This window comes from Brassica rapa, chromosome A07, assembly GCF_000309985.2.
Source record: "Brassica rapa cultivar Chiifu-401-42 chromosome A07, CAAS_Brap_v3.01, whole genome shotgun sequence".
Lineage (NCBI taxonomy): Eukaryota > Viridiplantae > Streptophyta > Magnoliopsida > Brassicales > Brassicaceae > Brassica > Brassica rapa.
The window spans coordinates 5,282,101-5,309,548 of NC_024801.2; the positions used below are offsets into that span (position 1 = coordinate 5,282,101).

Sequence of the window (27,448 nt, forward strand, 5' to 3'; positions counted from 1 at the left end):
TTCAAGAGTTTATCCAAAATGTTGTGGAACTATCCAACCATGTTCATATTTCATCCATGAAAAGAGCTGCTGGTCCTACCAACATCTCTCCTGCTCAGTTTAGACAAGAATCACCAGAGCTAGAGCATGATTAATGTAGGTTTTGAAGTGTGAAATTCTTAGCATAATATAAGATACGGTCTACTAGCACTTAACTAAAAAAAATTAAAAAAAGTCTCTTAAATAAGAAATATAAAAAATGTTTTTTAGTTTCTTTAGTTAAAAACTAAGATACCGTATCTTATATTATGATAAGAACTCCACACTAAACACTAAGAAACTTGCATTAATCATGCTATGGACACTACTGTAATGATATCAAAAAGTGAAAATATTTAATAACTCAAAGTTTTACCTGTTTCCTTTGTCCACCTCACCAACAAGAATGTCAGCACAAATGTCAAGACCAAGTATCTGTCAATTTAGCATTTACCAAAGATGAGCCCAAAATATTTTTTATTGTACTTTTTTAATTAGTTCTAAGAAGACGCAAGAAAAGATGTACCTTAAGTACATCATCAGTAACCAAACTAGTTTCTTGCCCTGATATGGCAATAAATTTCATGAACGCATCAATTTCAGGGTCTAGCTTTATACCAGCAAGATTACTCACATTACATGCCTAACTAAGAAGAAAATACAAAATTGTTAAACAAGATTTTACTTAATTTTCATACATATAAATTATAAAATGTCTTCTAAATTCTAAACAAGTTACTAACCAAGGATTTAGTTATTTTATATATATATATATATATACATGTATTTTTAAAAATTACAGGTTATGTTTATAAATTGTTCATTAATGTGATTTCAACGTTATATTATTTTATTTTTCAAACAACTTATATGAAATTTTATAATGATTATAAAATATATTTAGAACTCTATTGACCTAATGAAGTTAAAAATAGTAATTAAATTTTAACCTTATTAAATTAAAACAGAAAAATCGTTCTCCAGTTTAAAATAACATATGCAATTTGACATACCTAAAAAAGAATATTTGAAATGATCCAAAATGAATATTTGAAATCAAATATCTAATTAAGATAAAAAAAAAATAGATAAGAATCTTTTGAATTTTTACGAATCACTTATCTAATCAATTGTTATTTAATTTGAAAGAATAGATGGAACTCAAAATACCGTACATGAAACAATGCCAATTACTATACAAAAAATCATTTATTAAGATGAGAATTAATAAAAATACGTATTATTAGAATATGAATTTAAAATGAATTAAAACATAAACAAATATGTATATACTTATATATGTGACATAATAATAATTCTTAATACAGTATAATTTATTTATTTATCATAAATATAAATTATAAAATTTACTTATAAAATTTACACACTAAAATTATAATTGTATATATTATTTTGTTAATGTTTATACTCGTGTCATCTAGTAAGTAGTCAATGGTTTCATTTTTGTAAACCACATCAATGGCAGGTTCGATCAAAGGGAGATACCACGAGAATTTAGCATGATACATATAACTAAGCAACATATTCACGTTCTGAAGAAATATTGGAAGATGCTTTAAAAGGAACCAGCCTGTTACCACTCTCCTCTTTATAATAATCATATTTCCACTTGTTTGTTTAATCTGCTAAGATAATTCATTGATTATAAATCTCTTTAGCAAGTGTCGTTAACTCCACCGGAAAAACATCTTAAAACTAAAGTATATCTGGAATTTCTTGATATTTAACAAAAAAAAATGGGCAATTGTCAATAATAGCACCTTTTGAAGTTTATGTCACAAAAAGAGCACTAGAAGGAGAAAGTCACAAAAATGACATTCATTAAAGGGTAAAATGTCCCTAATATCCTTGGTTTAAATTAAATAAACAAACAAAAATAAATAAAAAAATAAAAAAAAAAAAAAAAATAAAAAATAAAAAAAATAAAAAAAATAAAAATTTTTTTTATAGTTTCAGATTATATGTTTTCAGATTCGAAATTTTTATAATTTTTTTTTAAAAAAAAATTTTGAATTTTTTTTTATTTTTTTTCAAATTTTCTTTTTATAGTTTAAAAATAATTTTTGAAACTGTTTTATAAATTTTTATTTTTTATTTTAGTATTTATTTTTTATAAAATTTTAAACCCTAATTCCAAAACCCCACCCCCTTAACTCTAAACCCTAAGGTTTGGATTAATTAACCCAAGGGGTATAAGTGTATATTTACCTCTTTAATGAAACCTATTTTTGTGACTTTGAGCCTTGAGTGCTACTTTGGGAACAAAAACTTGGTTTGGTGCTATCCTAGTCTTTTTCTCAAAAAAAATCCCTTTAAAAAGAGCTTTCTGAGTCTTTCTTTAATAGCTTTGAAGCTGTAGTGCCGATGCAATCATCTGAGAGTTGGATCAAGTATATTTAGATATCAGCTATGTCTTTTACCTCTTCCGCATTCCAATCTCTAGTTAGCTACAACATGCCCTATCCTTATTTACTCTAGTAATGAACTGTATTTACGCACAATGGATTTAGACATGGAGATTCGTGGATACCTATAGAATATACTTCAACCTTCCTATAAGTCAATACTTCTTAACATAAACTCATACATAGAATATCCAACAAAATAAAATAATCAAAAGCCAGAGAGCCTACTCTGAGCTTCTTTAAATAAAAAATACAATGTGTCAGTGAAGAGGAGTTGGCCAGAGAAAGAAGCGCACGAAAGGTCCACAAAGTGCATCTCAAGTACACTTTCCGCATACGGACAAACTAACCATTCTAATTGAAAGAATGTGATTTTCATTAATTATTTACACGTACATTGCATCATGCCATCATCTTCTTTTCGACAATTGTTTATTTGTGTTTTGCTTTTTTTCTCATTGGCTTTTGAATGGTTTAGCCTCTCTTTTCCAACTGTTCATGTCAATTGTGATATCAATTTTGGTTCCCGGAAGCTGTCCTGAAACATATCAGTTTATTTGCTCATTTATCTTTTTGAAGGGATTGATCATTATATCATTCTCTGCATTGGCTATGCCTTTTACATATTCTTAGGGATGTATAGCCACTATTCATCAGCTGCCTTTTACATATTCTTAGTGAAACTAACTATGGCCATGGAGACCAACTGTGTTCGTTGTTGTCCTTTTACACCTAAAATGCTACTCTTTGAATCTTTGAAACCCTTTTCTCTAAAGGGCGGTTTTGATTGGATTGCAGATGGAAAGGGAACAATCCATGGGTGGGATATTCACCGGTCTCGGTGACGTGGACGGTACATGTAGACATCAGAAGCTAAAGATTCTTGGGTTAAAATCCAGACTTGAGGAGCTTTAGAGGAGAGGATACAAGATGGATGGAGTTGCGTTTCGAACGTTATTGTAACTTGAAAGCTCAAAGAAGTTATGCTGATGGAACATGTTGAGCCTTGATTCTCCTAATGTTTCGCTTGAGCCGAAGCTCTCTTGCATGGCTAAAATATGATTTATAGCATGATTGAGAGAGGCCTTTGAGACCGGTTTGCATAAAAATAAAAAAGACATCGCTACAACTAAATACATAGAGACATGATTAAGGCATCTCTAAAACGTAGTAAAAGTAATTTAATTTTTTGGGTCATCGTAAGCCCATTAGGAAAAAAAACGGTGGCCAAGCTGACTTTATCTTTATCACCAAGGCATAGCAGAGCCAGAGAAAGAAACCCTAATTGAAGATTGGAACAATGAAGACAATTTTCGATCTTCCAGTGGATTTGGTAGAGGATGAGATATTCTCGAGGGTGTTGATTTCATCTCTGAGATCAGTGAGATCAACCTGGAAGGTTCTTGATGATGTCACTCCAGACTGGGAGATATGGGATCATCATCTACACAACGTGTCTTTGAAAGGAAACGCTTATTTTTCTGCTCACAAGATCATAACGGAGGAGGGGAGGAGTACTGTTGCAGGTTTCTTCGTCTGTTTTGATTTCACAACAGAGAGATTCGGACCGCTTCTGCCTCTGCCGTGTCAGTATCATCGTGGACGAGTTTCTGTGTCTTATTCTTGTGTTAGAGAGGAACAGCTCGCTGTATTGTATCAACACTGCGATGCACGTGAGACGACCGAGATTAGTGTTACGGATAAGATTGGTCCTGATGTTGTGTCTTGGACAAAGTTTCTGAAAGTGGTCTCGAGCATTTGTGTTCACCCTTCTTCCAGTAGCTTTTTCATTGACGTGGAGAAGAAAATTGTTGTTGTTTTCCTTCTAGAAATGGTCCACGACTATCTCTACCAAACTGCTCATGTCTTCGGACAAGATGGATACTTCAAATCTGTGAGAATCCGACAAGCTCTTCTCGAAGACGTTTTCTCTAGTCCGACACTGGTGTGCTCTTCGTATCTTCCAAGCTTACTGCAACCAACCATGCTAATTGAAAGAATGTGATCATTCTTTTGGATAATCTTTTTTTTTCTTTGACCATTTGGCTTTTGAATGGTTTTTTTCTTTCAGACTGTTCATGTCACTTGTGCTATGTATTAGAATCGGGCTATTGACTTAAACTTTATTAGCTGTTCTGATACAGGTTCATTCTACTCACCTTTTAAACTGCTTAGTTTATATGACCATTTTTTGCTTCCTGGAAGCTATCTTCAAACAATTGTTCATCATTTGGATACATGTTTAGTTTGCAACAAACACTCTCTTTAGTCTTTGTTGTAAAGTGTCGTGAAATTGTTTTTATAGGATATCCACAGCTCTTTTTCTTAATTTGCTCATTATCTATTTGAAGGGATTGATCATTAAATCATTCTTTCCGGTGGCTATGCCCTGTTCAGATTCTGTATCGACACAAGCTGCCTTTTACATATTCTTAGTGAAACACCCTATGGGCTATGGCTATGGAGATTGCTGTGTTCGTTGTGTCTCTCTGTTATGTTTCAGATTTATAGGTTTTTTGAGCTTCTGTTGTTGTCACTTATCCTCCCCCTCAACCTGTTTCAGATTTACTTAGGACCTCCTCGTTTAGCTAGGGTGAGATGCTTGCTTCCCTGCGACGGCTAAAACATATAAACGATCTTGTTGACTGGTTCTGGTGAAAGATATAGGTTTTTCATATTATACAACCATAACATCTAATACATAAGGTTTTTCTTATTCTTATAGAATGCTATTGATTTTCATTAATATCCTTTTTCAACACATTTCATTAATTTTTTCTATCATTAATTTAAAGTAAATACATTATTAACTTGAAAATTTTTGGAAAACAAAATCCATTTTTTTTTGTAATATGGCATGATTATTTATGTCTTCATAGGAGTTTTCATCTTATGTTTATTTTATCATGGAAACATCACTAGTAAAAATAAAATATGCACTGAAAAACAATTGCATAAAATATTATGATTTTTTGACATATAATTTGGATTGAAGTTATGATTGTTTGACATATATATTTAGATTTTTATTACATAAATTTTGAAGTTTGTGTGTTCATGAATAAATTTGGAGAGAACTCATCTTTCAATAACTTTGAATTTAGGTAGAATTAGAGAATCAATCATAATTAAACTTTTGAAAAAAATTTGAATAGATTTTAAAAATTATCACAATAACATTGGATTTTACTAATCCATGAACCAATAATATGAAATCTCAAAATTTTAACAATTCTTTTACCATTAACCCCAAATATATAGTAGGCATTTGTTTTTGGAAAAATTATATTAAGCATATCTCAAACGTACTAAATCTTTATAAACTAAGGGTTCCGCTCGCGTCTGTGGACAAAAACATTTTTAACCACTTATTAATAATTTAAAAGTTATAATAATAAATTGTTCTTTCTGTTTTCATTTGAATTTTTTTACGTGTTATATTTTTTTACACTTCATCATATAAATCTTAAAACACTCAATATTTGTTTAATTATATAAAATTAAAATTTTATTTGATTAATATTTTTAGTTATGTGTTTTCTATTTTTAAACCTTTTTATTAATAGTTTTTTCAAGATAACAATACAATATAACCCCTACAATATATATATATATATATATATATATATATTTTATAAAATGTTTTTAGATTTTGGGAATATTTTTATTAGAAAAATTCCCTAGGATAAACTTAAAAAGTTTTTTGTCAAAAATATAGACATTAAAAATAAAAATGACAAAAATAGATTTAAATGTGTTAGGAAAAGAAGTAAATATACATTTATACTCCTATGGTTAATTAATCTAGACATTAAGGTTTATAGTTAAGGAGGTGGGTTTAGGGCTTAGGGTTTAAAATTAAATAAAAAAAAGTTAAAATTTTCATAATAAAAAATGATATTTTGGTCATTATAGTTTTTGAAGTCTATTTTGTAATAAAAACCTAAAAAAGATATGTTTAAGAAAATTGCCTTTTTTATTATTATTAATTTTAGTCATTTATTTAATAGAAAAGGAGAACAATATTAATTGGAATGAAAATAAAAAATCATTTATATACCCATTAGGGAAACGGATCGGCCAAGTCGACTTCATCACCACGAAACCCTAACAGAAGTGGAACAATGAAGACAATTTTCGATTGTTGGTTCAAAAAAACGAAGAAGAAGAAGAAGAAGAAGACAATTTTGGATCTTCCAGAGGATTTGGTTGAGGATGAGATAATCTCTAGGCTGCCGATTTCATCTCTGAGGTCAGTGAGATCAACCTGCAAAAAGTGGAACACTTTATGTAAAAATCGGATCTTATTTGGTAAAGCAGCAAAGAAGCAGTTCTTGATGATGGACTCGAGGAGGATTTGTTTGATGAACTTCGATCTCAGCAAAGACAATGGCGACCCATCTATAAAACAGGTAAGCGTACTTGATCAAAAATTCCAGATACCTATGGTGTTTCAGAGTGATGGCTTGCTACTATGCGTCCTTAAGGATTACTCTAGGCTTGTGGTATGGAACCCTTACTTAGGGCAAATGAGGTGGATCGAACCCAGACACAGTTTCCATAGTTCAGACAGGTTTGCTCTCGGACACGACAGCAACTTTAACTACAAGATCCTGAGGATCTCCAGTGAGATTCATCCAGTTACAGAAAGAAAAGTTTTAGGGTTCGAACTCTACGATTTCACCTCGAGTTCTTGGAAGGTTCTTGATGATGTCACTCCCAAGCGGCAGATAAGGTCTTGTCAACAGTGCGAGTCTTTGAAGGGAAACGCTTATTTTCTTACGAGTGTTAGAGGTTCCTTCCGCTGTTTTGATTTCACAACAGAGAGGTTCGGACCGCCTCTGCCTCTGCCGCCGTTTCATTCTTACGATGGATTCCATTGCACGTCTTTCTCTTGTGTTAGAGAAGAGCAGCAGCTCGCTGTTTTGTATCAACGCTGGGAGTGGGAGTCAAGTGATACGATCGAGATTAGCGTTACTGATAAGATTGGTCCTGATGATGTGTCCTGGACAAAGTTTTTGAAAGTGAACACTGGCTATTGGGTTTACCCTACTGCTCGGAGTTTCCTCGTCGACGAGGAGAAGAAACTTGCTGTGGTTTTCGTTCTAGACAAGCTCAGTAGTGGATGTCTCTACCAAACTGCTCACGTCTTCGGACAAGATGGATACTTCAAATATGTGAGAATCGGAGAAGCTCCCTATCTCCGAAACATGGTGTGCTCTTCATATCTTCCAAGCTTACTGCAACTCAACCAACCAGGCTAATGGAAAGATTGTGGTCATCTTCTTTCGGATAAATCGTTAATTATGTGTTTTGTCTTTTGAATGTTTTTAGCCTCTCTCTTTTCAGTCTGTTCATGTCTCTCGTGATATGTAATGTAACCTATGATACAGGTTCATCCTGTTCACCTTTAAAACTGATTACTATATATGATTATGTTTAGTTCCTGGGAGCCGTCCAGAAGCAATTTTTCATCATTTTGCGAACGTGTTTAGTTTTCAAAACACTCTCTTTATTGTAAAACTGTCCCGAAATATTCTTGATAGGATATCAAACAACTATTTTTAATTGGCTCATGAAGGGATTGATCATTAAATAATTCTTTGCAGTGGGCTATGCCTTATTCAGATTCTATATAGCCACTATTCATCAGCTGCCTTTTACATATTTCCTATGGCTATGGAGATCGCTGTGTTTTGTTGTGCCTCTCTGTTATGGTTTCTTATTTATTGGCTGGGAGCTTCCGTATTTTGAAAATTATCAAAGCAATAACATTGAATTTTACTAAAACCATAAACAAATAATATGAAACTAGGTACTTAATTATTCTTTTGTAGATACTTATTAATAAATGTATTATTAGTTTAAAGATCAAAAAAATTAAATCAAAAATCAAATTTATACTATTTTATGAATATTCTATTTTCTAAATTTTTACCTTTTATTGATTTTTAAATATTTTTTTTGGATACAACGTTATCATTTTATTTTAAAATATGTTGTTATCTAATTAAATAAAAAATATAATTTTTAATATAAAGTGACGTTATTAAATTAAAATTTTGGAATTACCAAAACTTACAAAATCTCAAAATAAATCAAAATCACAAGAATGTTAAACCGAACCCAACTTTACATATTATATTAATTAAAGTAAATAAAACTATTAATATATGTACAATTATATTTTGAAATACCTACCATGTTGACAAAAAAAAATTAATATGTAATGTATAAGACAATAACATTTAGAAAAAAAATATATATTAATTTTTAACTTAAATAACACACAAATGTCATTCTTGCAAAAAAAAAATCACTTTAACAAACAAATATAAATAAAATCTTGTTTGATTAGTTGGGCCATGAGAGACCCATTAGGAGGAAAGGATTAGCCAAGTTGACTTCATCACCACGAGCAGAGCAACGAAACCCTAACTGAAGTTTGGAACGATGAAGACAATTTTAGATCTTCCAGAGGATTTGGTAGAGGATGAGATAATCTCTAGGCTGCCGATGACATCTCTGAGAACAGTGCGATCTACCTGCAGAAAGTGGAACACTGAATGTAAAAATAGGATTCTTTTTGGTAAAGAAGCAGCAGCAAAGAAGCAGTTCATGATGATGGATTCGAGGAGGATTTGTTTAATGAACTTGGATCTGCCCAAAGACAATGGCGACCCATCTGTAGAACAAGTAAGCGTACTTGATCAAATCCAGATCTCTAAGGTGTTTCAGTGTGATGGCTTGTTGCTATGCTTCCTTATGGATTGCTCTAGGCTCTTGGTATGGAATCCATACTTAGGGCAAACGAGGTGGATCGAACCCAGACATAGTTTCCAACATGGAGACAGCTTTGCTCTCGGATACAACAACAATCTTAACCACAAGATCCTGAGATTCTCCAATGGGGTTCATCCAATTACAAGTAAACACGTTTTAGGGTTCGAACTCTACGATTTTAGCACGAGTTCTTGGAAGGTTCTTGACGTCACACACCCCAGTGGGAGATAAGGGAACAGCTAAACAATGTGTCTTTGAATGGAAACGCTTATTTTCGTACGAGTGTTATAGGTTTCTTTGACTGTTTTGATTTCACAACAGAGAGCTTTGTACCGCTTCTGCCACTGCCTCCGTTTCATTCTTACCATGGATTACATTTCACGTCTTTCTCGTGTGTTAGACAAGACAAGCTCGCTGTGTTGCATCAACACTGGGAGTTATGTCGGACAATCCAGATTAGTCTTACGGATAAGATTGGTCCTAATGAAAAAAAAAAAAAAAAAAAGATTGGTCCTAATGTTGTGTCTTGGACAAAGTTTTTGAACGTGGTCACTGGTTTTTGGGTTAACCCTTATTCCGGTAGTTTTTTCATTGACGAGGAGAAGAAAATTGCTGTGGTTTTCGTTCTAGAAACTGTCAAAGCCTGTCGCTACCAAACTGCTCATGTCATCGGGAAAAATGGATACTTCAAATCTGTGAGAATCCGAGAAGCTCCCTATGTCCAAAACAGTTATCCTCATAACAGATCTTATCTGCCACTGTTGTGCTATTCATATCTTCCAAGCTTAGTGCAACTCTAAATCAACCAACCAACCAGGCTAATGTAAAGAATGTGATGTAATAGAACCGGTCTATTAACTTAAATCTTACTAGCTGTTCTGATGATACAAGTATCTAATATCATGTTTGGTTCCTGGGAGCTATCCTGAAACAAATGTTCATCATTTACAAACATGTTTAAATTTGCAACACTCTCGTTATTATTGTAAAAGTGTCCTGAAAATTTCTTGATAGGATATGAACAATTCTTTTTTAATTGGCTCATTATCTATTTGAAGGGATTGATCATCAAATCATTCTATGCCTTGTTCAGATTCTGTATAGCCAACTATTCTATCAGCTGCTTTTTATATATTCTTAGTGAAACTCCCTATGGCTATGGAGATCGCTGCGTTTGTGCCATTGTGATCGTTACGGCTTTGACATTAGCTCAACTTCCGGCTCTCTTGTGCTGATTCATTAGATTTTTAACGTTTAACTCTAATCTCAATTCAAGATCTATACTTTAAACTGTTTAAATGAATGCTAAATTTGTTAAAATAAATAAAAGATTATGAATGAAAACTATCTTTCTTCCCCTTAATTTGTGTTCTCGTTTCTTTACTTTGGTGTCTATTCTTGTGTAATTGGAAGAATTCTGGGATAGGCAAACATGTGGGTCACACAAGTATAATCACAGCCAATGATAGCAGCTAACGAGTAACGAACAAAATTAACAAATCTTAAAATTCGTTAAAACTCGTTCACGGGCCATTTAAAATAGAGTTATTCTTGGGTTATTATAGTATAGTATTAATACTATAGTATTATTATAATGTATTTACATATAAAATCCTATAATATACTAAAATAAATAACATAGAAATATAAATTATGCTAATAAATACCAGTTTTATAGTATAACTAAATAAAATTTTAAAATGAATTGTATTCAATTTATAACAAATAGAAAAAATGAAGGAAATTTTCATTTATTTTATTTTATACTATGAATTTATTTTACCAAACACAAAAATATATTAATATATAATAACAATTAATAATAAAGTAAAATATATAAAACAAATCATTATACATTAATAATATCGAATAAGAAACATAACCAATGACATTATCGATTTACACAATATATAACATTAAAATGTAAATATCTTTTAAAGTTTTGTAATAGATATAAATTGATATAACTTATTTCACGTTTGTAATAGATATAGATTGTTTATACCATATTACACGTTTCTATTTTATCTTGCTGGTAGAATGTTAACAAGACAATTTGCTCTTTTCATATGAAAAATAACATTCTATAATTTTTAATCTAAGCAAAATTCATTGAAAAGCCAAGCGTTCCTCACCATGTCTCTGTTTTGTCTACAGCTCTTCACAACTCATGGAAAGCTTGCATCTTCCAAACGTAAGAATACGTTAACATATATTTAATGAATCTGCCAAAATCACTTTGAGGTCTTTTTGCACTGAAGTTTCTGAAAGGAATTTTACGTCATTCACAGATAAAATGGATTTGCCCGACCGCTCCTACGCGTCCTGTTTCAAGTCTTGGTGGATTTACCTGCACTGCATGTAATATTTATTGGCTTTATTCTAGGTTCACCGACCAATAATATTTTATTATTTCAAGTTTGAAAAAAAGTAAACAAAATATTGTCAAGTTATATAATGTTTTTAAAATAAAAAGGTAAAAAAAAATAGTAGTTACAAAAGTTTTTATAAGGGCAATTCTTTCAAATAGTTTTTAAAAGTTTTTGTCACAAAAATAACCCTAAAAAAAGACAAAAATAGCCACTTTTTATTTTTAACTTTTTAATATTTATTCTTTATTTTTTTAAATTTGAAACTATATCCCCAAAACTCCACTCGTTAACTCTAATTCCTAAGTCTATATTAGTTAATCCTAGGGTAAAAATATATTTTACATTTTAATAAAAATTTATTTTGATCATTTTTTTTTTATTTTGAGCTATTTTTGTTAAAATAAACTAAAAAAATTATCCTAGGAAATTTTTCTGTATTATATAATATGCGTTACTAAAACGTTTCAATTTCTAAATCTTCTAAAAACCGAGCTTCCGCTTGCACATATCTGTTTCGATTCCATGCAACATATATAGGTTTCATGATTGCTAGATAAGATTTAGTAAATTATGTTATTTATACACGTTATAATTCAGTTGCTTAATTGTAATAGCCAACCATAAAGTTAAACCGTTTTCGTTTATAGGAAAAGATTCATCGTATTTTTTTAAATATGATTCTGTAATCAACTTTTCTAGTATTATATAAACTTTATAAAATATTTGTTTTACCAATATTTTTGACTGGATTCAGGTTTAGCGCGCCTCATTTCAGTTAGCTATAGTTTCCGATCTATAAATTATACATGTTTTACTTCATTCAGGTTAGCAGATAATATTTATTTATATTTCATTGATGTAAGACTATATGCTATTGAATATCTAAATTAATCACGTTAACTTTATAATGAGGTAACTTCTTCTCCAAGAAGTCCACAGACTTCTCCATCACCTACCTAAAGAAACAGCGCGTAGGTGGTCATCAGAAGCGAGAGATTCTTGGGTCAAAATCCAGACTTGAGGAGCTTCAGAGGAGAGGATACGAGATGGATAGAGTTGCGTTCCGAACGTTATTGTAACTTGAAAGCTCAAAGAAGTTATATATGCTGATGGAGCATAAAAGCATGTTGAGGCTTGATTCTCCTAATGTTTCGCTTGAGCCGTTACAAGCTCTCTTGCATGGCTACAATATGATTTAGCATGATTGAGAGAGGCCTTTGAGACCGGTTTGCGTAAAAATAAAGAAGACACCGTTACAACTAAATACATAGAGACATGATTAAGGGCATCTCTAAAACGTATTAAAACTAATTTAATTTTTCGGGTCATCATAAGCCCATTAGGAGAAAAACGGTGGCCAAGCTGACTTAATCACCAAGGCAGAGCAGAGCCAGAGAAAGAAACCCTAATTGATGATTGGAACAATGAAGACAATTTTCGATCTTCCAGAGGATTTGGTAGAGGATGAGATACTCTCTAGGGTGCCGATGACATCTCTGAGATCAGTGCGATCAACCTGCAAAAAGTGGAACACTTTATGTAAAAATCGGATCTTTTTGGGTGAAAGAGCAAAGAATCAGTTCTTGATGATGGACTCGAGGAGCATTTGTTTGATAAACTTCAATCTCTGCAAAGATGACGGTGACCCATCTATAAAACAAGTAAGCGTACTTGATCAAATCAAGATATCTAAGGTGTTTCAGTGTGATGGCTTGTTGCTATGCTTCCTTAAGGATTACTCTAGGCTTGTGGTATGGAACCCTTACTTAGGGAAAACGAGGTGGATCGAACCCAGACACAGTTTCCAACGTGGAGACAGCTTTTCTCTCGGATACGACAACAACAACCTTAACCACAAGATCCTGAGGATATTCGACAAGATTCATCCAGTTACAGATAGAAACGTTTTAGGGTTGGAACTCTACGATTTTAGCTCGAGTTCTTGGAAGGTTCTTGATGCCACTCAAGACTGGCAGATACGGTCTCATCGACACAGCGTGTCTTTGAAAGGAAACGCTTATTTTACCACGAGTGTTGAAGGTTTCTTCGTCTGTTTTGATTTCACAACAGAGAGCTTCGCACCTCTTCTGCCTCTGCCGCCATTTCATTCTTACTGTGGATTACATTTCACGTCTTTCTCTTGTGTTAGACAAGACGATCTCACTGTGTTGTATCAACACTGGGAGTCACCTAAGACGATCGAGATTAGTGTTACGGATAAGATTGGTCCTGTTGTTGTATCATGGACAAAGTTTTTGAAAGTGGACTTTGGCTATTGGTTTGAGCCTTGCTCTGGGAGATTTCTCGTTGACGGGGAGAAGAAAATTGCTATGGTTTTCGTTCTAGAAAGGGCCAAGGCATGTTGGTACCAAACTGCTCACGTCTTCGGACAAGATGGATACTTCAAATCTGTGAGAATCCGAGAAGCTCCCTATCTTTGGAATGATTTTTATCCTCATAAGATATATTGTGCCCCACTGTTGTGCTCTTCATATCTTCCAAGCTTAGTACAACTCAACCAACAAGTGTAATGGAAAGAGAATGTGAAGTACATTGCATCATCTTCTTTCTGTTTTGTCTTTTTGTAACATCCCGAGTTGTGATATGTGAAAAAGGCTTAAGAGAATTGATTTGGCTACTTATGTCACCAAAGTTGACTTACCTTTTCCGGAAAACATCCTGAAAGAACTCCAGAGTTAAGCGTGCTTGAGCTGGAGTAGTGGAAGGATGGGTGACCTATCGGGAAGTGATTCGCGATAGCGTGCGAGTGAGGCCAAAGCATGGGAAAAGGTCGGGTGGTGATTGCAGGGTCAGTAAACAATGATTTCGAGCCTTTGGAAAATTAACGGACCGACCGTCGGACGGGATGGGGCCCACGGGCCGAGAGAGCGGGCGTGGGTGGCCCATTAGCCGTGGGCGGGTCGGGGCGTTATAAGTGGTATCAGAGCTGGTTAGCCATCTCAGTTCTGACCTGAGAGGCGTCTTGAGACCTGTCATGGGCCGCAACGAGGACGTTGCGTTCTTTGAGAGGGGGTGAATTGTAACATCCCGAGTTGTGATATGTGAAAAAGGCTTAAGAGAATTGATTTGGCTACCTATGTCACCAAAGTTGACTTACCTTTTCCGGAACACATCCTGAAAGAACTCCAGAGTTAAGCGTGCTTGAGCTGGAGTAGTGGAAGGATGGGTGACCTATCGGGAAGTGATTCGCGATAGCGTGCGAGTGAGGCCAAAGCATGGGAAAAGGTCGGGTGGTGATTGCAGGGTCAGTAAACAATGATTTCGAGCCTTTGGAAAATTAACGGACCGACCGTCGGACGGGATGGGGCCCACGGGCCGAGAGAGCGGGCGTGGGTGGCTCATTAGCCGTGGGCGGGTCGGGGCGTTATACTTTTTTTTGGCTTTTGAATGTTTTAGCCTCTCTTTTTTTCAGACTGTTCATACCACTCGTGATATATAATCTATGATACAGTCTCATCCTCTACTCACCTGAAGTCGAACCATGTTAAAAAAACCTATGTGAGAACACATAAAAAGTCACTAATTACATTATAAAATGTTTCCCAACCTTACAAGTTTGAACTTTATCAATATATTTGTCACTTTCAAATTACTTTTCTATTATATATATATACCAAAACATGAATTTTTTTTTTTTGAAAGAAAAGAAATGGCTCCTCTGAAACCACAATTCAACATCTCCCATGGATCTCTTTTAGTTATATAAAAAATAATGAAGACAAACATTTAATTGGAAAAAATAACTATCCAATAGACACCCTCCAATTTGTCTCAAGATCTTGGTTGGACCCCTCAAGCCAAATCTAGGCTGGTTAGAGGTAATTAGCCTTTCTTAAGTTTTTTTTTGGCTCTGTTACAGATGAATCGTTCTTTTTGCTCTCGGGCAAAATCCTTCAAAGTGGCAAAAAATCTTAATCACTTCGATATGGGAGACATATGTAGCTACTTAACGGACTTCAAGCAAAAACTCTAAATGTATGTTCTCGAAACCTATCTATCTTCATACTTATTACCTTAAGCCAGCCGAGTAACAAACAAAAAAACAAACCTATTGTTGGTTGTGAAGAACAAAATCTTAGAGCGTATAAGAGTTCTTATACTGTCAGATATGCTCTGAAGCATCAAAGATGAGAGATTATGATTCCATGGATGAACTCATTCATGATCTAGATATGATTTAGTTCTCAACACTTGTTTAGAAGATTTTCAGATGCGAACCAACATTTTTTTTGGATGCTAGGCAAGAGTACCTAGCTGCACGAGGGATACGGTTCGTGGTCAATCTCTGTAAGTTTTTTTTTTTGCTAAATTGTAAATATCGTTAATGAATGAAAGTTTGGTTACAACAAAGTTGAACCAGATTCTGCTCTGTAGGTTTGTCTTTCATATTTTTTCTTCATCCTAAATTTGTATGCGTAAGTATTCTTACAAATTCTTTGTTTTGATTTGGATACATAAAGTGTTGGAGAATAACCAGGAAGTTGTATAAATCTCATAGGAGTTGGGATGAAGAAGTTATCCCACTTTCAAATCAGGTGATTCTAGCTCCCAATTTGAGAATAGGACAGCTTCTTCGTCGTTCCAATCAAACCAGGATGAATCAATTTGTAAGAACCTTGATTGGGATACATAAAGTGTTGTAGAATCACCAGTAAGTTAAATAAATCTCATAGGAGTAGGGATGAAGAAGTTAGTCCACTTTCAAATCAGGTGATTCCAGTTTCCCAGTTAGGGAATAGGACAGCTTCTTCGTCGTTCCAATCAAACCAGGATGAATCACTTTGGAAGAAACTTGATTTGGATACATAAAGTGGTGTAGAATCACCAGGAAGTTGAATAAATCTCATAGGAGTTGGGATGAAGAAGTTATCCCCCTTTTAAATCAGGTGATTCCAGTTTCCCAGTTTGGGAATAGGACAGCTTCTTCGTCGTTCCAATCAAAGCAGGATGAAGCACTTTGTAAGAAGCTTGATTTGGATACATAAAGTGTTGAAGAATCACCAGGAATTTGTATAAATCTCATAGGAGTTGGGATGAAGAAGTTATCCCACTTTCAAATCAGGTAATTCTAGTTCCCAATTTGGGAATAGGACAGCTTCATCGTCGTTCCAATCAAACCAGGATGAAACAATTTGTAAGAAGCTTGATTGGGATACATAAAGTGTTGTAGAATCACCAGTAAGTTAAATAAATCTCATAGGAGTAGAGATGAAGAAGTTAGTCCACTTTCAAATCAGGTGATTCCAGTTTCCCAGTTAGGGAATAGGACAGCTTCTTCGTCGTTCCAATCAAACCAGGATGAATCACTTTGTAAGAAACTTGATTTGTAATCTCATAGGAGTTGGGATGAAGAAGTTATCCCACTTTCAAATCAGGTGATTCCAGTTCCCAGTTTAGGGAATAGGACAGCTTCTTCGTCATTCCAATCAAGGCAGGATGAATCACTTTGTAAGAAGCTTGATTTGGATACATAAAGTGGTGGAGAATCACCATGAAGTTGAATAAATCTCATAGGAGTTGGGATGAAGAAGTTATCCCACTTTCAAATCAGGTGATTCCAGTTTCCCAGTTTGGGAATAGGACAACTTCTTCGTCGTTCCAATCAAAGAGGGATGAATCACTTTGTAAGAAGCTTGATTTGTATACATAAAGTGGTGGAGAATCACCAGGAAGTTAAATAAATCTCATAGGAGTTGGGATGAATAAGTTATCCCACTTTCAAATCAGGTGATTCCAGTTTCCCAGTTTGGGAATAGAAAAACTTCTTTGTCGTTCCAATAAAAGCAGGATGAATCACTTTGTAAGAAGCTTGATTTGGATACATAAAGTGGTGGAGAATCACCAGGAAGTTGAATAAATCTCATAGGAGTTGGGATGAAGAAGTTATCCCACTTTCAAGTAAGGTGATTCCAGTTTCCCAGTTTCGGAATAGGACAGCTTCTTCGTCGTTCCAATCAAAGCAGGATGAATCACTTTGTAAGAAGCTTGATTTGGATACATAAAGTGGTGGAGAATCACCAGGAAGTTGAATAAATCTCATAGGAGTTGGGATGAAGAAGTTATCCCACTTTCAAATCAGGTGATTCCAGTTTCCCAGTTTGGGAATAGGACAGCTTCTTCGTCGTTCCAATAAAAGCAGGATGAATCACTTTGTAAGAAGCTTGATTTGGATACATAAAGTGGTGGAGAATCACCAGGAAGTTGAATAAATCTCATAGGAGTTGGGATGAAGAAGTTATCCCACTTTCAAATCAGGTGATTCCAGTTTCCCAGTTGGGAATAGGACAGCTTCTTCGTCGTTCCAATCAAATCAGGATGAATCACTTTGTAAGAAGCTTGATTTGGATACATAAAGTGGTGGAGAATCACCAGGAAGTTGAATAAATCTCATAGGAGTTGGGATGAAGAAGTTATCCCACTTTCAAATCAGGTGATTCCAGTTTCCCAGTTAGGGAATAGGAAGCTTCTTCGTCGTTCCAATCAAAGCAGGATGAATCACTTTGTCAGAAGCTTGATTTGGATACATAAAGTGGTGGAGAATCACCAGGAAGTTGAATAAATCTCATAAGAGTTGGGATGAAGAAGTTATCCCACTTTCAATTCAGGTGATTCCAGTTTCCCAGTTAGGGAATAGGACAGCTTCTTCGTCGTTCCAATCAAACCAGGATGAATCACTTTGTAAGAAGCTTAATTTGGATACATAAAGGGGTGGAGAATCACAAGGAAGTTGAATAAATCTCATAGGAGTTGGGATGAAGAAGTTATCCCACTTTCAAATCAGGTGATTCCAGTTTCCAGTTAGGGAATAGGAAAGCTTCTTCGTCGTTCCAATCAAAGCAGGATGAATCACTTTGTGAGAAGCTTGATTTGGATACATAAAGTGTTGTAGAATAACCAGTAACTTGAATAAATCTCATAGGAGTAGGATGAAGAAGTTAGTCCACTTTCAAATCAGGTGATTCCAGTTTCCCAGTTTGGGAATAGGACAGCTTCTTCGTCGTTCCAATCAAAGCAGGATGAAACTTTGTAAGAAGCTTGATTTGGATACATAAAGTTTTGGAGAATCACCAGGAAGTTGAATAAATCTCATAGGAGGTTGGATGAAGAAGTTATCCCACTTTCAAATCAGGTGATTCCAGTTTCCCAGTTAGGGAATAGGAAAGCTTCTTCGTCGTTCCAATCAAAGAAGGATGAAGCAGTATGTAAGAAGCTTGATTTGGATACATAAAGTTGTGGAGAATCACCAGGAAGTTGAATGTATCTCATAGGAGGTTGGATGAAGAAGTTATCCCACTTTCAATTCAGGTGATTCCAGTTTCCGAGTTAGGGAATAGGACAGCTTCTTCGTCGTTCCAATCAAAGCAGGATGAATCACTTTGTAAGAAGCTTGATTTGGATACATAAAGTGGTGGAGAATCACCAGGAAGTTGAATAAATCTCATAGGAGTTGGGTATGAAGAAGTTATCCCACTTTCAAATCAGGTGATTCCAGTTTCCCAGTTAGGGAATAGGACAGCTTCTTCGTCGTTCCAATCAAACCAGGATGAATCACTTTGTAAGAAGCTTGATTTGGATACATAAAGTGGTGGAGAATCACCAGGAAGTTGAATAAATCTCATAGGAGTTGGGATGAAGAAGTTATCCCACTTTCAAATCAGGTGATTCTAGTTCCCAATTTGGGAATAGGACAGCTTCTTCGTCGTTCCAATCAAACCAGGATGAATCAATTTGTAAGAAGCTTGATTTGGATACATAAAGTGTTGTAGAATCACCAGTAAGTTGAATAAATCTCATAGGAGTAGGGATGAAGAAGTTAGTCCACTTTCAAATCAGGTGATTCCAGTTTCCCAGTTAGGGAATAGGACAGCTTCTTCGTCGTTCCAATCAAACCAGGATGAATCACTTTGTAAGAAGCTTGATTTGGATACATAAAGTAGTGTAGAATCACCAGGAAGTTGAATATATCTCATAGGAGGTTGGATGAAGAAGTTATCCCACTTTCAAATCAGGTGATTCCAGTTTCCCAGTTTGGGAATAGGGCAGCTTCTTCGTCGTTCCAATCAAAGAGGATGAAGCACTTGTAAGAAGCTTGATTTGGATACATAAAGTGGTGGAGAATCACCAGGAAGTTGAATAAATCTCATAGGAGTTGGGATGAAGAAGTTATCCCACTTTCAAATCAGGTGATTCCAGTTTCCCAGTTTGGGAATAGGACAGCTTCTTCGTCGTTCCAATCAAACCAGGATGAATCACTTTGTAAGAAGCTTGATTTGGATACATAAAGTGGTTGAGAATCACCAGGAAGTTGAATAAATCTCATAGGAGTTGGGATGAAAAAGTTATCCAACTTTCAAATCAGGTGATTCCAATTTCCCAGTTAGGAAATAGGACAACCTCTTTGTTGTTCCAATCAAAGCAGGATGAATCACTTTGTAAGACGCTTGATTTGGATACATAAAGTTTTGGAGAATCACCAGGAAGTTGAATAAATCTCATAGGAGTTGGGATGAAGAAGTTATCCCACTTTCAATTCAGGTGATTCCAGTTTCCCAGTTAGGGAATAGGGCAGCTTCTTCGTCGTTCCAATCAAACCAGGATGAATCACTTTGTAAGAAGCTTTATTTGGATACATAAAGTGGTGAAAAATCACCAGGAAGTTGAATAAATCTCATAGGAGTTGGGATGAAGAAGTTATCCCACTTTCAAATCAGGTGATTCTAGTTCCCAATTTGGGAATAGGACAGCTTCTTCGTCGTTCCAATCAAACCAGGATGAATCAATTTGTAAGAAGCTTGATTTGGATACATAAAGTGGTGGAGAATCACCAGGAAGTTGAATAAATCTCATAGGAGTTGGGATGAAGAAGTTATCCCACTTTCAATTCAGGTGATTCCAGTTTTCGAGTTAGGGAATAGGACAGCTTCTTCGTCGTTCCAATCAAAGCAGAATGAATCACTTTGTGAGAAGCTTGATTTGGATACATAAAGTGGTGGAGAATCACCAGGAATTTGAATAAATCTCATAGGAGTTGGGATGAAGAAGTTATCCCACTTTCAAATCAGTTGATTTCAGTTTCCCAGTTTGGGAATAGGACAGCTTCATCGTCGTTCCAATCAAAGCAGGATGAAGGACTTTGTAAGAAGCTTAATTTGGATACATAAAGTGGTGGAGAATCACCAGGAAGTTGAATAAATCTCATAGGAGTTGGGATGAAGAAGTTATCCCACTTTCAAATCAGGTGATTCCAGTTTCCCAGTTAGGAATCAGCTTCTCTCGTCGTTCCAATCAAACAGGATGAATCACTTTGTAAGAAGCTTGATTTGGATACATAAAGTGGTGGAGAATCACCAGGAAGTTGAATAAATCTCATAGGAGTTGGGATGAAGAAGTTATCCCACTTTTAATCAGGTGATTCCAGTTTCCCAGTTTGGGAATAGGACAGCTTCTTCGTCGTTCCAATCAAAAGCAGGATGAAGGACTTTGTAAGAAGCTTGATTTGGATACATAAAGTGGTGGAAAATCACCAGGAAGTTGAATAAATCTCATAGGAGTAGGGATGAAGAAGTTAGTCCACTTTCAAATCAGGTGATTCCAGTTTTCCAGTTAGGGAATAGGGCAGCTTCTTCGTCGTTCCAATCAAAGCAGGATGAGGGACTTTGTAAGAAGCTTGATTTGGATACATAAAGTGGTGGAGAATCACCAGGAAGTTGAATAAATCTCATAGGAGTTGGGATGAAGAAGTTATCCCACTTTCAAATCAGGTGATTCCAGTTTCCCAGTTAGGGAATAGGACAGCTTCTTCGTCGTTCCAATCAAACCAGGATGAATCACTTTGTAAGAAGCTTGATTTGGATACATAAAGTGGTGGAGAATCACCAGGAAGTTGAATAAATCTCATAGGAGTTGGGATGAAGAAGTTATCCCACTTTCAAATCAGGTGATTCCAGTTTCCCAGTTTGAGAATAGGACAGCTTCTTCGTCGTTCCAATCAAAGAAGGATGAAGCACTTTGTAAGAAGCTTGATTTGGATACATAAAGTGGTGGAGAATCACCAGGAAGTTGAATATATCTCATAGGAGTTGGGATGAAGAAGTTATCCCACTTTCAAATCAGGTGATTCCAGTTTCCCAGTTTGGGAATAGGACAGCTTCTTCGTCGTTCCAATCAAAGCAGGATGAAGATCTTTGTAAGAAGCTTGATTTGGATACATGGTGAAGAATCACCAGGAAGTTGAATAAATCCCATAGGAGGTTGGATGAAGAAGTTATCCCACTTTCAATTCAGGTGATTCCACTTTCCCAGTTAGGGAATAGGACAGCTTCTTCGTCGTTCCAATCAAAGCAGGATGAATCACTTTGTAAGAAGCTTGATTTGGATACATAAAGTGGTGGAGAATCACCAGGAAGTTGAATAAATCTCATAGGAGTTGGGATGAAGAAGTTATCCCACTTTCAAATCAGGTGATTCTAGTTCCCAATTTGGGAATAGGACAGCTTCTTCGTCGTTCCAATCAAACCAGGATGAATCAATTTGTAAGAAGCTTGATTGGGATACATAAAGTGTTGTAGAATCACCAGTAAGTTGAATAAATCTCATAGGAGTAGGGATGAAGAAGTTAGTCCACTTTCAAATCAGGTGATTCCAGTTTCCCAGTTAGGGAATAGGGCAGCTTCTTCGTCGTTCCAATCAAAGCAGGATGAGGGACTTTGTAAGAAGCTTGATTTGGATACATAAAGTGGTGGAGAATCACCAGGAAGTTGAATAAATCTCATAGGAGTTGGGATGAAGAAGTTATCCCACTTTCAAATCAGGTGATTCTAGTTCCCAATTTGGGAATATGACAGCTTCTTCGTCGTTCCAATCAAAGCAGGATGAATCAATTTGTAAGAAGCTTGATTGGATATAAAGTTGGAGAATCACCAGGAAGTTGAATAAATCCCATAGGAGGTTGGATGAAGAAGTTATCCCACTTTCAATTCAGGTGATTCCACTTTCCCAGTTAGGGAATAGGACAGCTTCTTCGTCGTTCCAATCAAAACAGGATGAATCACTTTGTAAGATGCTTGATTTGGATACATAAAGTGGTGAAGAATCACCAGGAAGTTGAATATATCTCATAGGAGTTGGGATAAAGAAGTTATCCCACTTTCAAATCAGGTGATTCTAGCTCCCAATTTGGGAATAGGACAGCTTCTTCGTCGTTCCAATCAAACCAGGATGAAACACTTTTAAGAAGCTTGATTTGGATACATAAAGTGGTGAAGAATCAACAGGAAGTTGAATAAATCTCATAGGAGGTTGGATGAAGAAGTTATCCCACTTTCAATTCAGGTGATTCCAGTTTCCCAGTTAGGGAATAGGACAGCTTCTTCGTCGTTCCAATCAATGCAGGATGAATCACTTTGTAAGAAGCTTGATTTGGATACATAAAGTGGTGGAGAATCACCAGGAAGTTGAATATATCTCATAGGAGTTGGGATGAAGAAGTTATCCCACTTTCAAATCAGGTGATTCCAGTTTCCCAGTTTGGGAATAGGACAGCTTCTTCGTCGTTCCAATCAAAGCAGGATGAAGATCTTTGTAAGAAGCTTGATTTGGATACATAAAGTGGTGGAGAATCACCAGGAAGTTGAATAAATCTCATAGGAGTTGGATGAAGAAGTTATCCCACTTTCAATTCAGGTGATTCCAGTTTCCCAGTTAGGGAATAGGACAGCTTCTTCGTCGTTCCAATCAAACCAGGATGAATCACTTTGTAAGAAGCATTATTTGGATACATAAAGTGGTGGAGAATCACCAGGAAGTTGAATAAATCTCATAGGAGTTGGGATGAAGAAGTTATCCCAATTTGGGAATAGGACAGCTTCTTTGTCGTTCCAATCAAACCAGGATGTATCAATTTGTAAGAAGCTTGATTTGGATACATAAAGTGTTGGAGAATCCCCAGGAAGTTGAATAAATCTCATAGGAGTTGGGATGAAGAAGTTATCAGACTTTCAAATCAGGTGATTCCAGGTTCCCAGTTTGGGAATAGGACAGCTTCTTCGTCGTTCCAATCAAAGCAGGATGAAGCACTTTGTAAGAAGCTTGATTTGGATACATAAAGTGGTGGAGAATCACCAGGAAGTTGAATAAATCTCATAGGAGTAGGGATGAAGAAGTTAGTCCACTTTCAAATCAGGTGATTCCAGTTTTCCAGTTAGGGAATAGGGCAGCTTCTTCGTCGTTCCAATCAAAGCAGGATGAGGGACTTTGTAAGAAGCTTGATTAGGATACATAAAGTGGTGGAGAATCACCAGGAAGTTGAATATATCTCATAGGAGTTGGAATGAAGAAGTTATCCCACTTTTAAATCAGGTGATTCCAGTTCCCAGTTTGGGAATATGACAGCTTCTTCGTCGTTCCAATCAAACCAGGATGAATCACTTTGTAAGAAGCTTGATTTGGATACATAAAGTGTTGCAGAATCACCAGGAAGTTGAATAAATCTCATAGGAAGTTGGATGAAGAAGTTATCCCACTTTCAATTCAGGTGATTCCAGTTCCCAGTTAGGGAATAGGACAGCTTCTTCGTCGTTCCAATCAAAGCAGGATGAAGATCTTCGTAAGAAGCTTGATTTCGATACATAAAGTGGTGAAGAATCACCAGGAAGTTGAATAAACCCCTTAGGAGGTTGGATGAAGAAGTTATCCCACTTTCAATTCAGGTGATTCCACTTTCCCAGTTAGGGAATAGGACAGCTTCTTCGTCGTTCCAATCAAAAAAGGATGAAGCACTTTGTAAGAAGCTTGATTTGGATACATAAAGTGGTGGAGAATCACCAGGAAGTTGAATATATCTCATAGGAGTTGGGATGAAGAAGTTATCCCACTTTCAAATCAGGTGATTCCAGTTTCCCAGTTTGGGAATAGGACAGCTTCTTCGTCGTTCCAATCAAAGCAGGATGAAGATCTTTGTAAGAAGCTTGATTTGGATACATAAAGTGGTGAAGAATCACCAGGAAGTTGAATAAATCTCATAGGAGGTTGGATGAAGAAGTTATCCCACTTTCAATTCAGGTGATTCCACTTTCCCAGTTAGGGAATAGGACAGCTTCTTCGTCGTTCCAATCAAAACAGGATGAATCACTTTGTAAGAAGCTTGATTTGGATACATAAAGTGGTGGAGAATTACCAAGAAGTTGAATAAATCTCATAGGAGTTGGGATGAATAAGTTATCCCACTTTCAAATCAGGTGATTCTAGCTCCCAATTTGAGAATAGGACAGCTTCTTCGTCGTTCCAATCAAACCAGGATGAATCACTTTGTAAGAAACTTGATTTGGATACATAAAGTGGTGGAGAATCACCAGGAAGTTGAATAAATCTCATAGGAGTTGGGATGAAGAAGTTATCCCACTTTCAAATCAGCTGATTCCAGTTTCCCAATTTGAGAATAGGACAGCTTCTTCGTCGTTCCAATCAAAGAAGGATGAAGCACTTTGTAAGAAGCTTAATTTGGATACATAAAGTGGTGGAGAATCACCAGGAAGTTGAATATATCTCATAGGAGTTGGGATGAAGAAGTTATCCCACTTTCAAATCAGGGGATTCCAGTTTCCCAGTTTGGGAATAGGACCGCTTCTTCGTCGTTCCAATCAAAGCAGGATGAAGCACTTTGTAAGAAACTTGATTTGGATACATAAAGTGTTGGAGAATCACCAGGAGTTGAATAAATCTCATAGGAGTGGGGATGAAAAAGTTATCCATTTCAAATCAAGTGATTCCAGTTTCTCATTTGGGAAAAAGACAGCTTCTTCGTCGTTCCAATCAAACCAGGATGAATCATTTTGTAAGAAGCTTGATTTTGGATACATAAAGTGATGGAGAAACCAGGAAGGTGAATAAATCTCATAGGATTGGGATGAAGAAGTTATCCCACTTTCCAATCAGGTGATTCCAGTTTCCCCCAGTTTGAGAATAGGACAGCTTCTTCGTCGTTCCAATCAAAGCAGGATGAAGCACTTTGTAAGAAGCTTGATTTGGATACATAAAGTGGTGGAGAATCACCAGGGAGTTTAATATATCTCAAAGGAGTTGGGATGAAGAAGTTATCCCACTTTCAAATCAGGTGATTCCAGTTCCCAGTTTGGAAATAGGACAGCTTCTTCGTCGTTCCAATCATACCAGAATGAATCAATTTGTAAGAAGCTTTAATTGGATACATAAAGTGGTGGAGAATCACCAGGAAGTTGAATAAATCTCATAGGAGTTAGGATGAATAAGTTATCCCACTTTCAAATCAGGTGATTCTAGCTCCCAATTTGAGAACAGGACAACCTCTTCGTTGTTCTAATCAAACCAGGATGAATCACTTTGTAAGACGCTTGATTTGGATACATAAAGTGTTGGAGAATCACCAGTAAGTTGAATAAATCTCATAGGAGTTGGGATGAAGAAGTTATCCCACTTTCAAATCAGGTGATTCCAGTTTCCCCAGTTTGAGAATAGGACAGCTTCTTCGTCGTTCCCATCAAAGAAGGATGAAGCACTTTGTAAAAAGCTTGATTTGGATACATAGAGTGTTTGAGAATCACGAGGACGTTGAATAAATCTCATAGAAGTTGGGATGAAGAAGTTATCCTACTTTCAAATCAGGTGATTCCAGTTCCCAGATTGCGAATAGGACAGCTTCTTCGTCGTTCCAATCAAACCAGGATGAATCAATTTGTAAGAAGCTTGATTTGGATACATAAAGTGGTGCAGAATCACCAGGAAGTTAATAAATCTCATAGGAGTTGGGATGAAGAAGTTATCCCACTTTTAAATCAGGTGATTCCAGTTTTGCAGTTTCGGAATAGGACAGCTTCTTCGTCGTTCCAATCAAAGCAGGATGAATCACTTGTAAGAAGCTTGATTTGGATACATAAAGTAGTGGAGAATCACGAGGAATTTGAATAAATCTCATAGGATTTGGGATGAAAAAGTTATCCAAATTTCAAATCAGGTGATTCCAGTTTCCCAGTTTGGGAATAGGACCGCTTCTTCTTCACGTCCCAAGCAATCAAAGCAGGATGAAGCACTTTTGTAAGAAGCTTGATTTGGATACATAAAGGGGGAGAATCACCAGGAAGTTGAATAAATCTCATAGGAGTTGGGATGAAAAAGTTATCCCACTTTCAAATCAAGTGATTCCAGTTTCTCAGTTTGGGAAAAAGACAGCTTCTACGTCGTTCCAATCAAACCAGGATGAATCATTTAGTGAGAAGCTTGATTTGGATACATAAAGTGGTGGAGAATAACCAGGAAGTTGAATAAATCCTATAGGAGTTGGGATGAAGAAGTTATCCCACTTTCCAATCAGGTGATTCCAGTTTCCCAGTTTGAGAATAGGACAGCTTCTTCGTCGTTCCAATCAAAGCAGGATGAAGCACTTTGTAAGAAGCTTGATTTGGATACATAAAGTGGTGGAGAAACACCAGGGAGTTTAATATATCTCAAAGGAGTTGGGATGAAGAAGTTATCCCACTTTCAAATCAGGTGATTCCAGTTCCCAGTTTGGAAATAGGACAGCTTCTTCGTCGTTCCAATCAAACCAGGATGAATCAATTTGTAAGAAGCTTTAATTGGATACATAAAGTGGTGGAGAATCACCAGGAAGTTGAATATATCTCATAGGAGTTGGGATGAATAAGTTATCCCACTTTCAAATCAGGTGATTCTAGCTCCCAATTTGAGAATAGGACAACCTCTTCGTTGTTCCAATCAAACCAGGATGAATCACTTTGTAAGACGCTTGATTTGGATACATAAAGTGTTGGAGAATCACCAGTAAGTTGAATAAATCTC

At 35.9% G+C, this 27,448-nt stretch overlaps 3 protein-coding genes and 1 pseudogene across 3 annotated transcripts; all 4 read left to right on the forward strand.

The window, feature by feature from the left end:
* The first annotated feature begins 3,744 nt into the window (after positions 1–3,744).
* On the forward strand, positions 3,745–4,449 carry LOC103847785 (F-box/kelch-repeat protein At3g13680-like). Its single transcript, XM_033275906.1, has one exon. The coding sequence runs from the start codon at positions 3,745–3,747 to the stop codon at positions 4,447–4,449; it is 705 nt and encodes a 234-aa protein (XP_033131797.1).
* Positions 4,450–6,089: 1,640 nt separating this feature from the next.
* Positions 6,090–7,918, forward strand: LOC103847783 (F-box/kelch-repeat protein At3g13680-like). The gene has a single exon (XM_009124855.3). It carries the CDS (start codon positions 6,569–6,571, stop codon positions 7,706–7,708), a length of 1,140 nt encoding a protein of 379 aa, XP_009123103.2. The 5' UTR covers positions 6,090–6,568; the 3' UTR covers positions 7,709–7,918.
* A 216-nt stretch (positions 7,919–8,134) lies between these two features.
* Positions 8,135–10,933, forward strand: LOC103847782 (annotated as a pseudogene).
* Positions 10,934–11,026: 93 nt separating this feature from the next.
* LOC103865554 (F-box/kelch-repeat protein At3g13680-like) lies at positions 11,027–14,213 on the forward strand. The gene is made up of 2 exons (XM_033274871.1): positions 11,027–11,421; positions 11,519–14,213. Exon 2 carries the CDS (start codon positions 13,012–13,014, stop codon positions 14,128–14,130), a length of 1,119 nt encoding a protein of 372 aa, XP_033130762.1. The 5' UTR covers positions 11,027–11,421; positions 11,519–13,011; the 3' UTR covers positions 14,131–14,213.
* Positions 14,214–27,448: the final 13,235 nt, after the last annotated feature.

What these genes read in the sequence shown, in the direction of transcription:
- LOC103847785 (XM_033275906.1), top strand. Translation starts at nt 3,745, where the DNA reads ATGAAGACAATTTTCGATCTTCCAGTGGATTTGGTAGAGGATGAGATA.
- LOC103865554 (XM_033274871.1), top strand. Translation starts at nt 13,012, where the DNA reads ATGATTGGAACAATGAAGACAATTTTCGATCTTCCAGAGGATTTGGTA.
- LOC103847783 (XM_009124855.3), top strand. Translation starts at nt 6,569, where the DNA reads ATGAAGACAATTTTCGATTGTTGGTTCAAAAAAACGAAGAAGAAGAAG.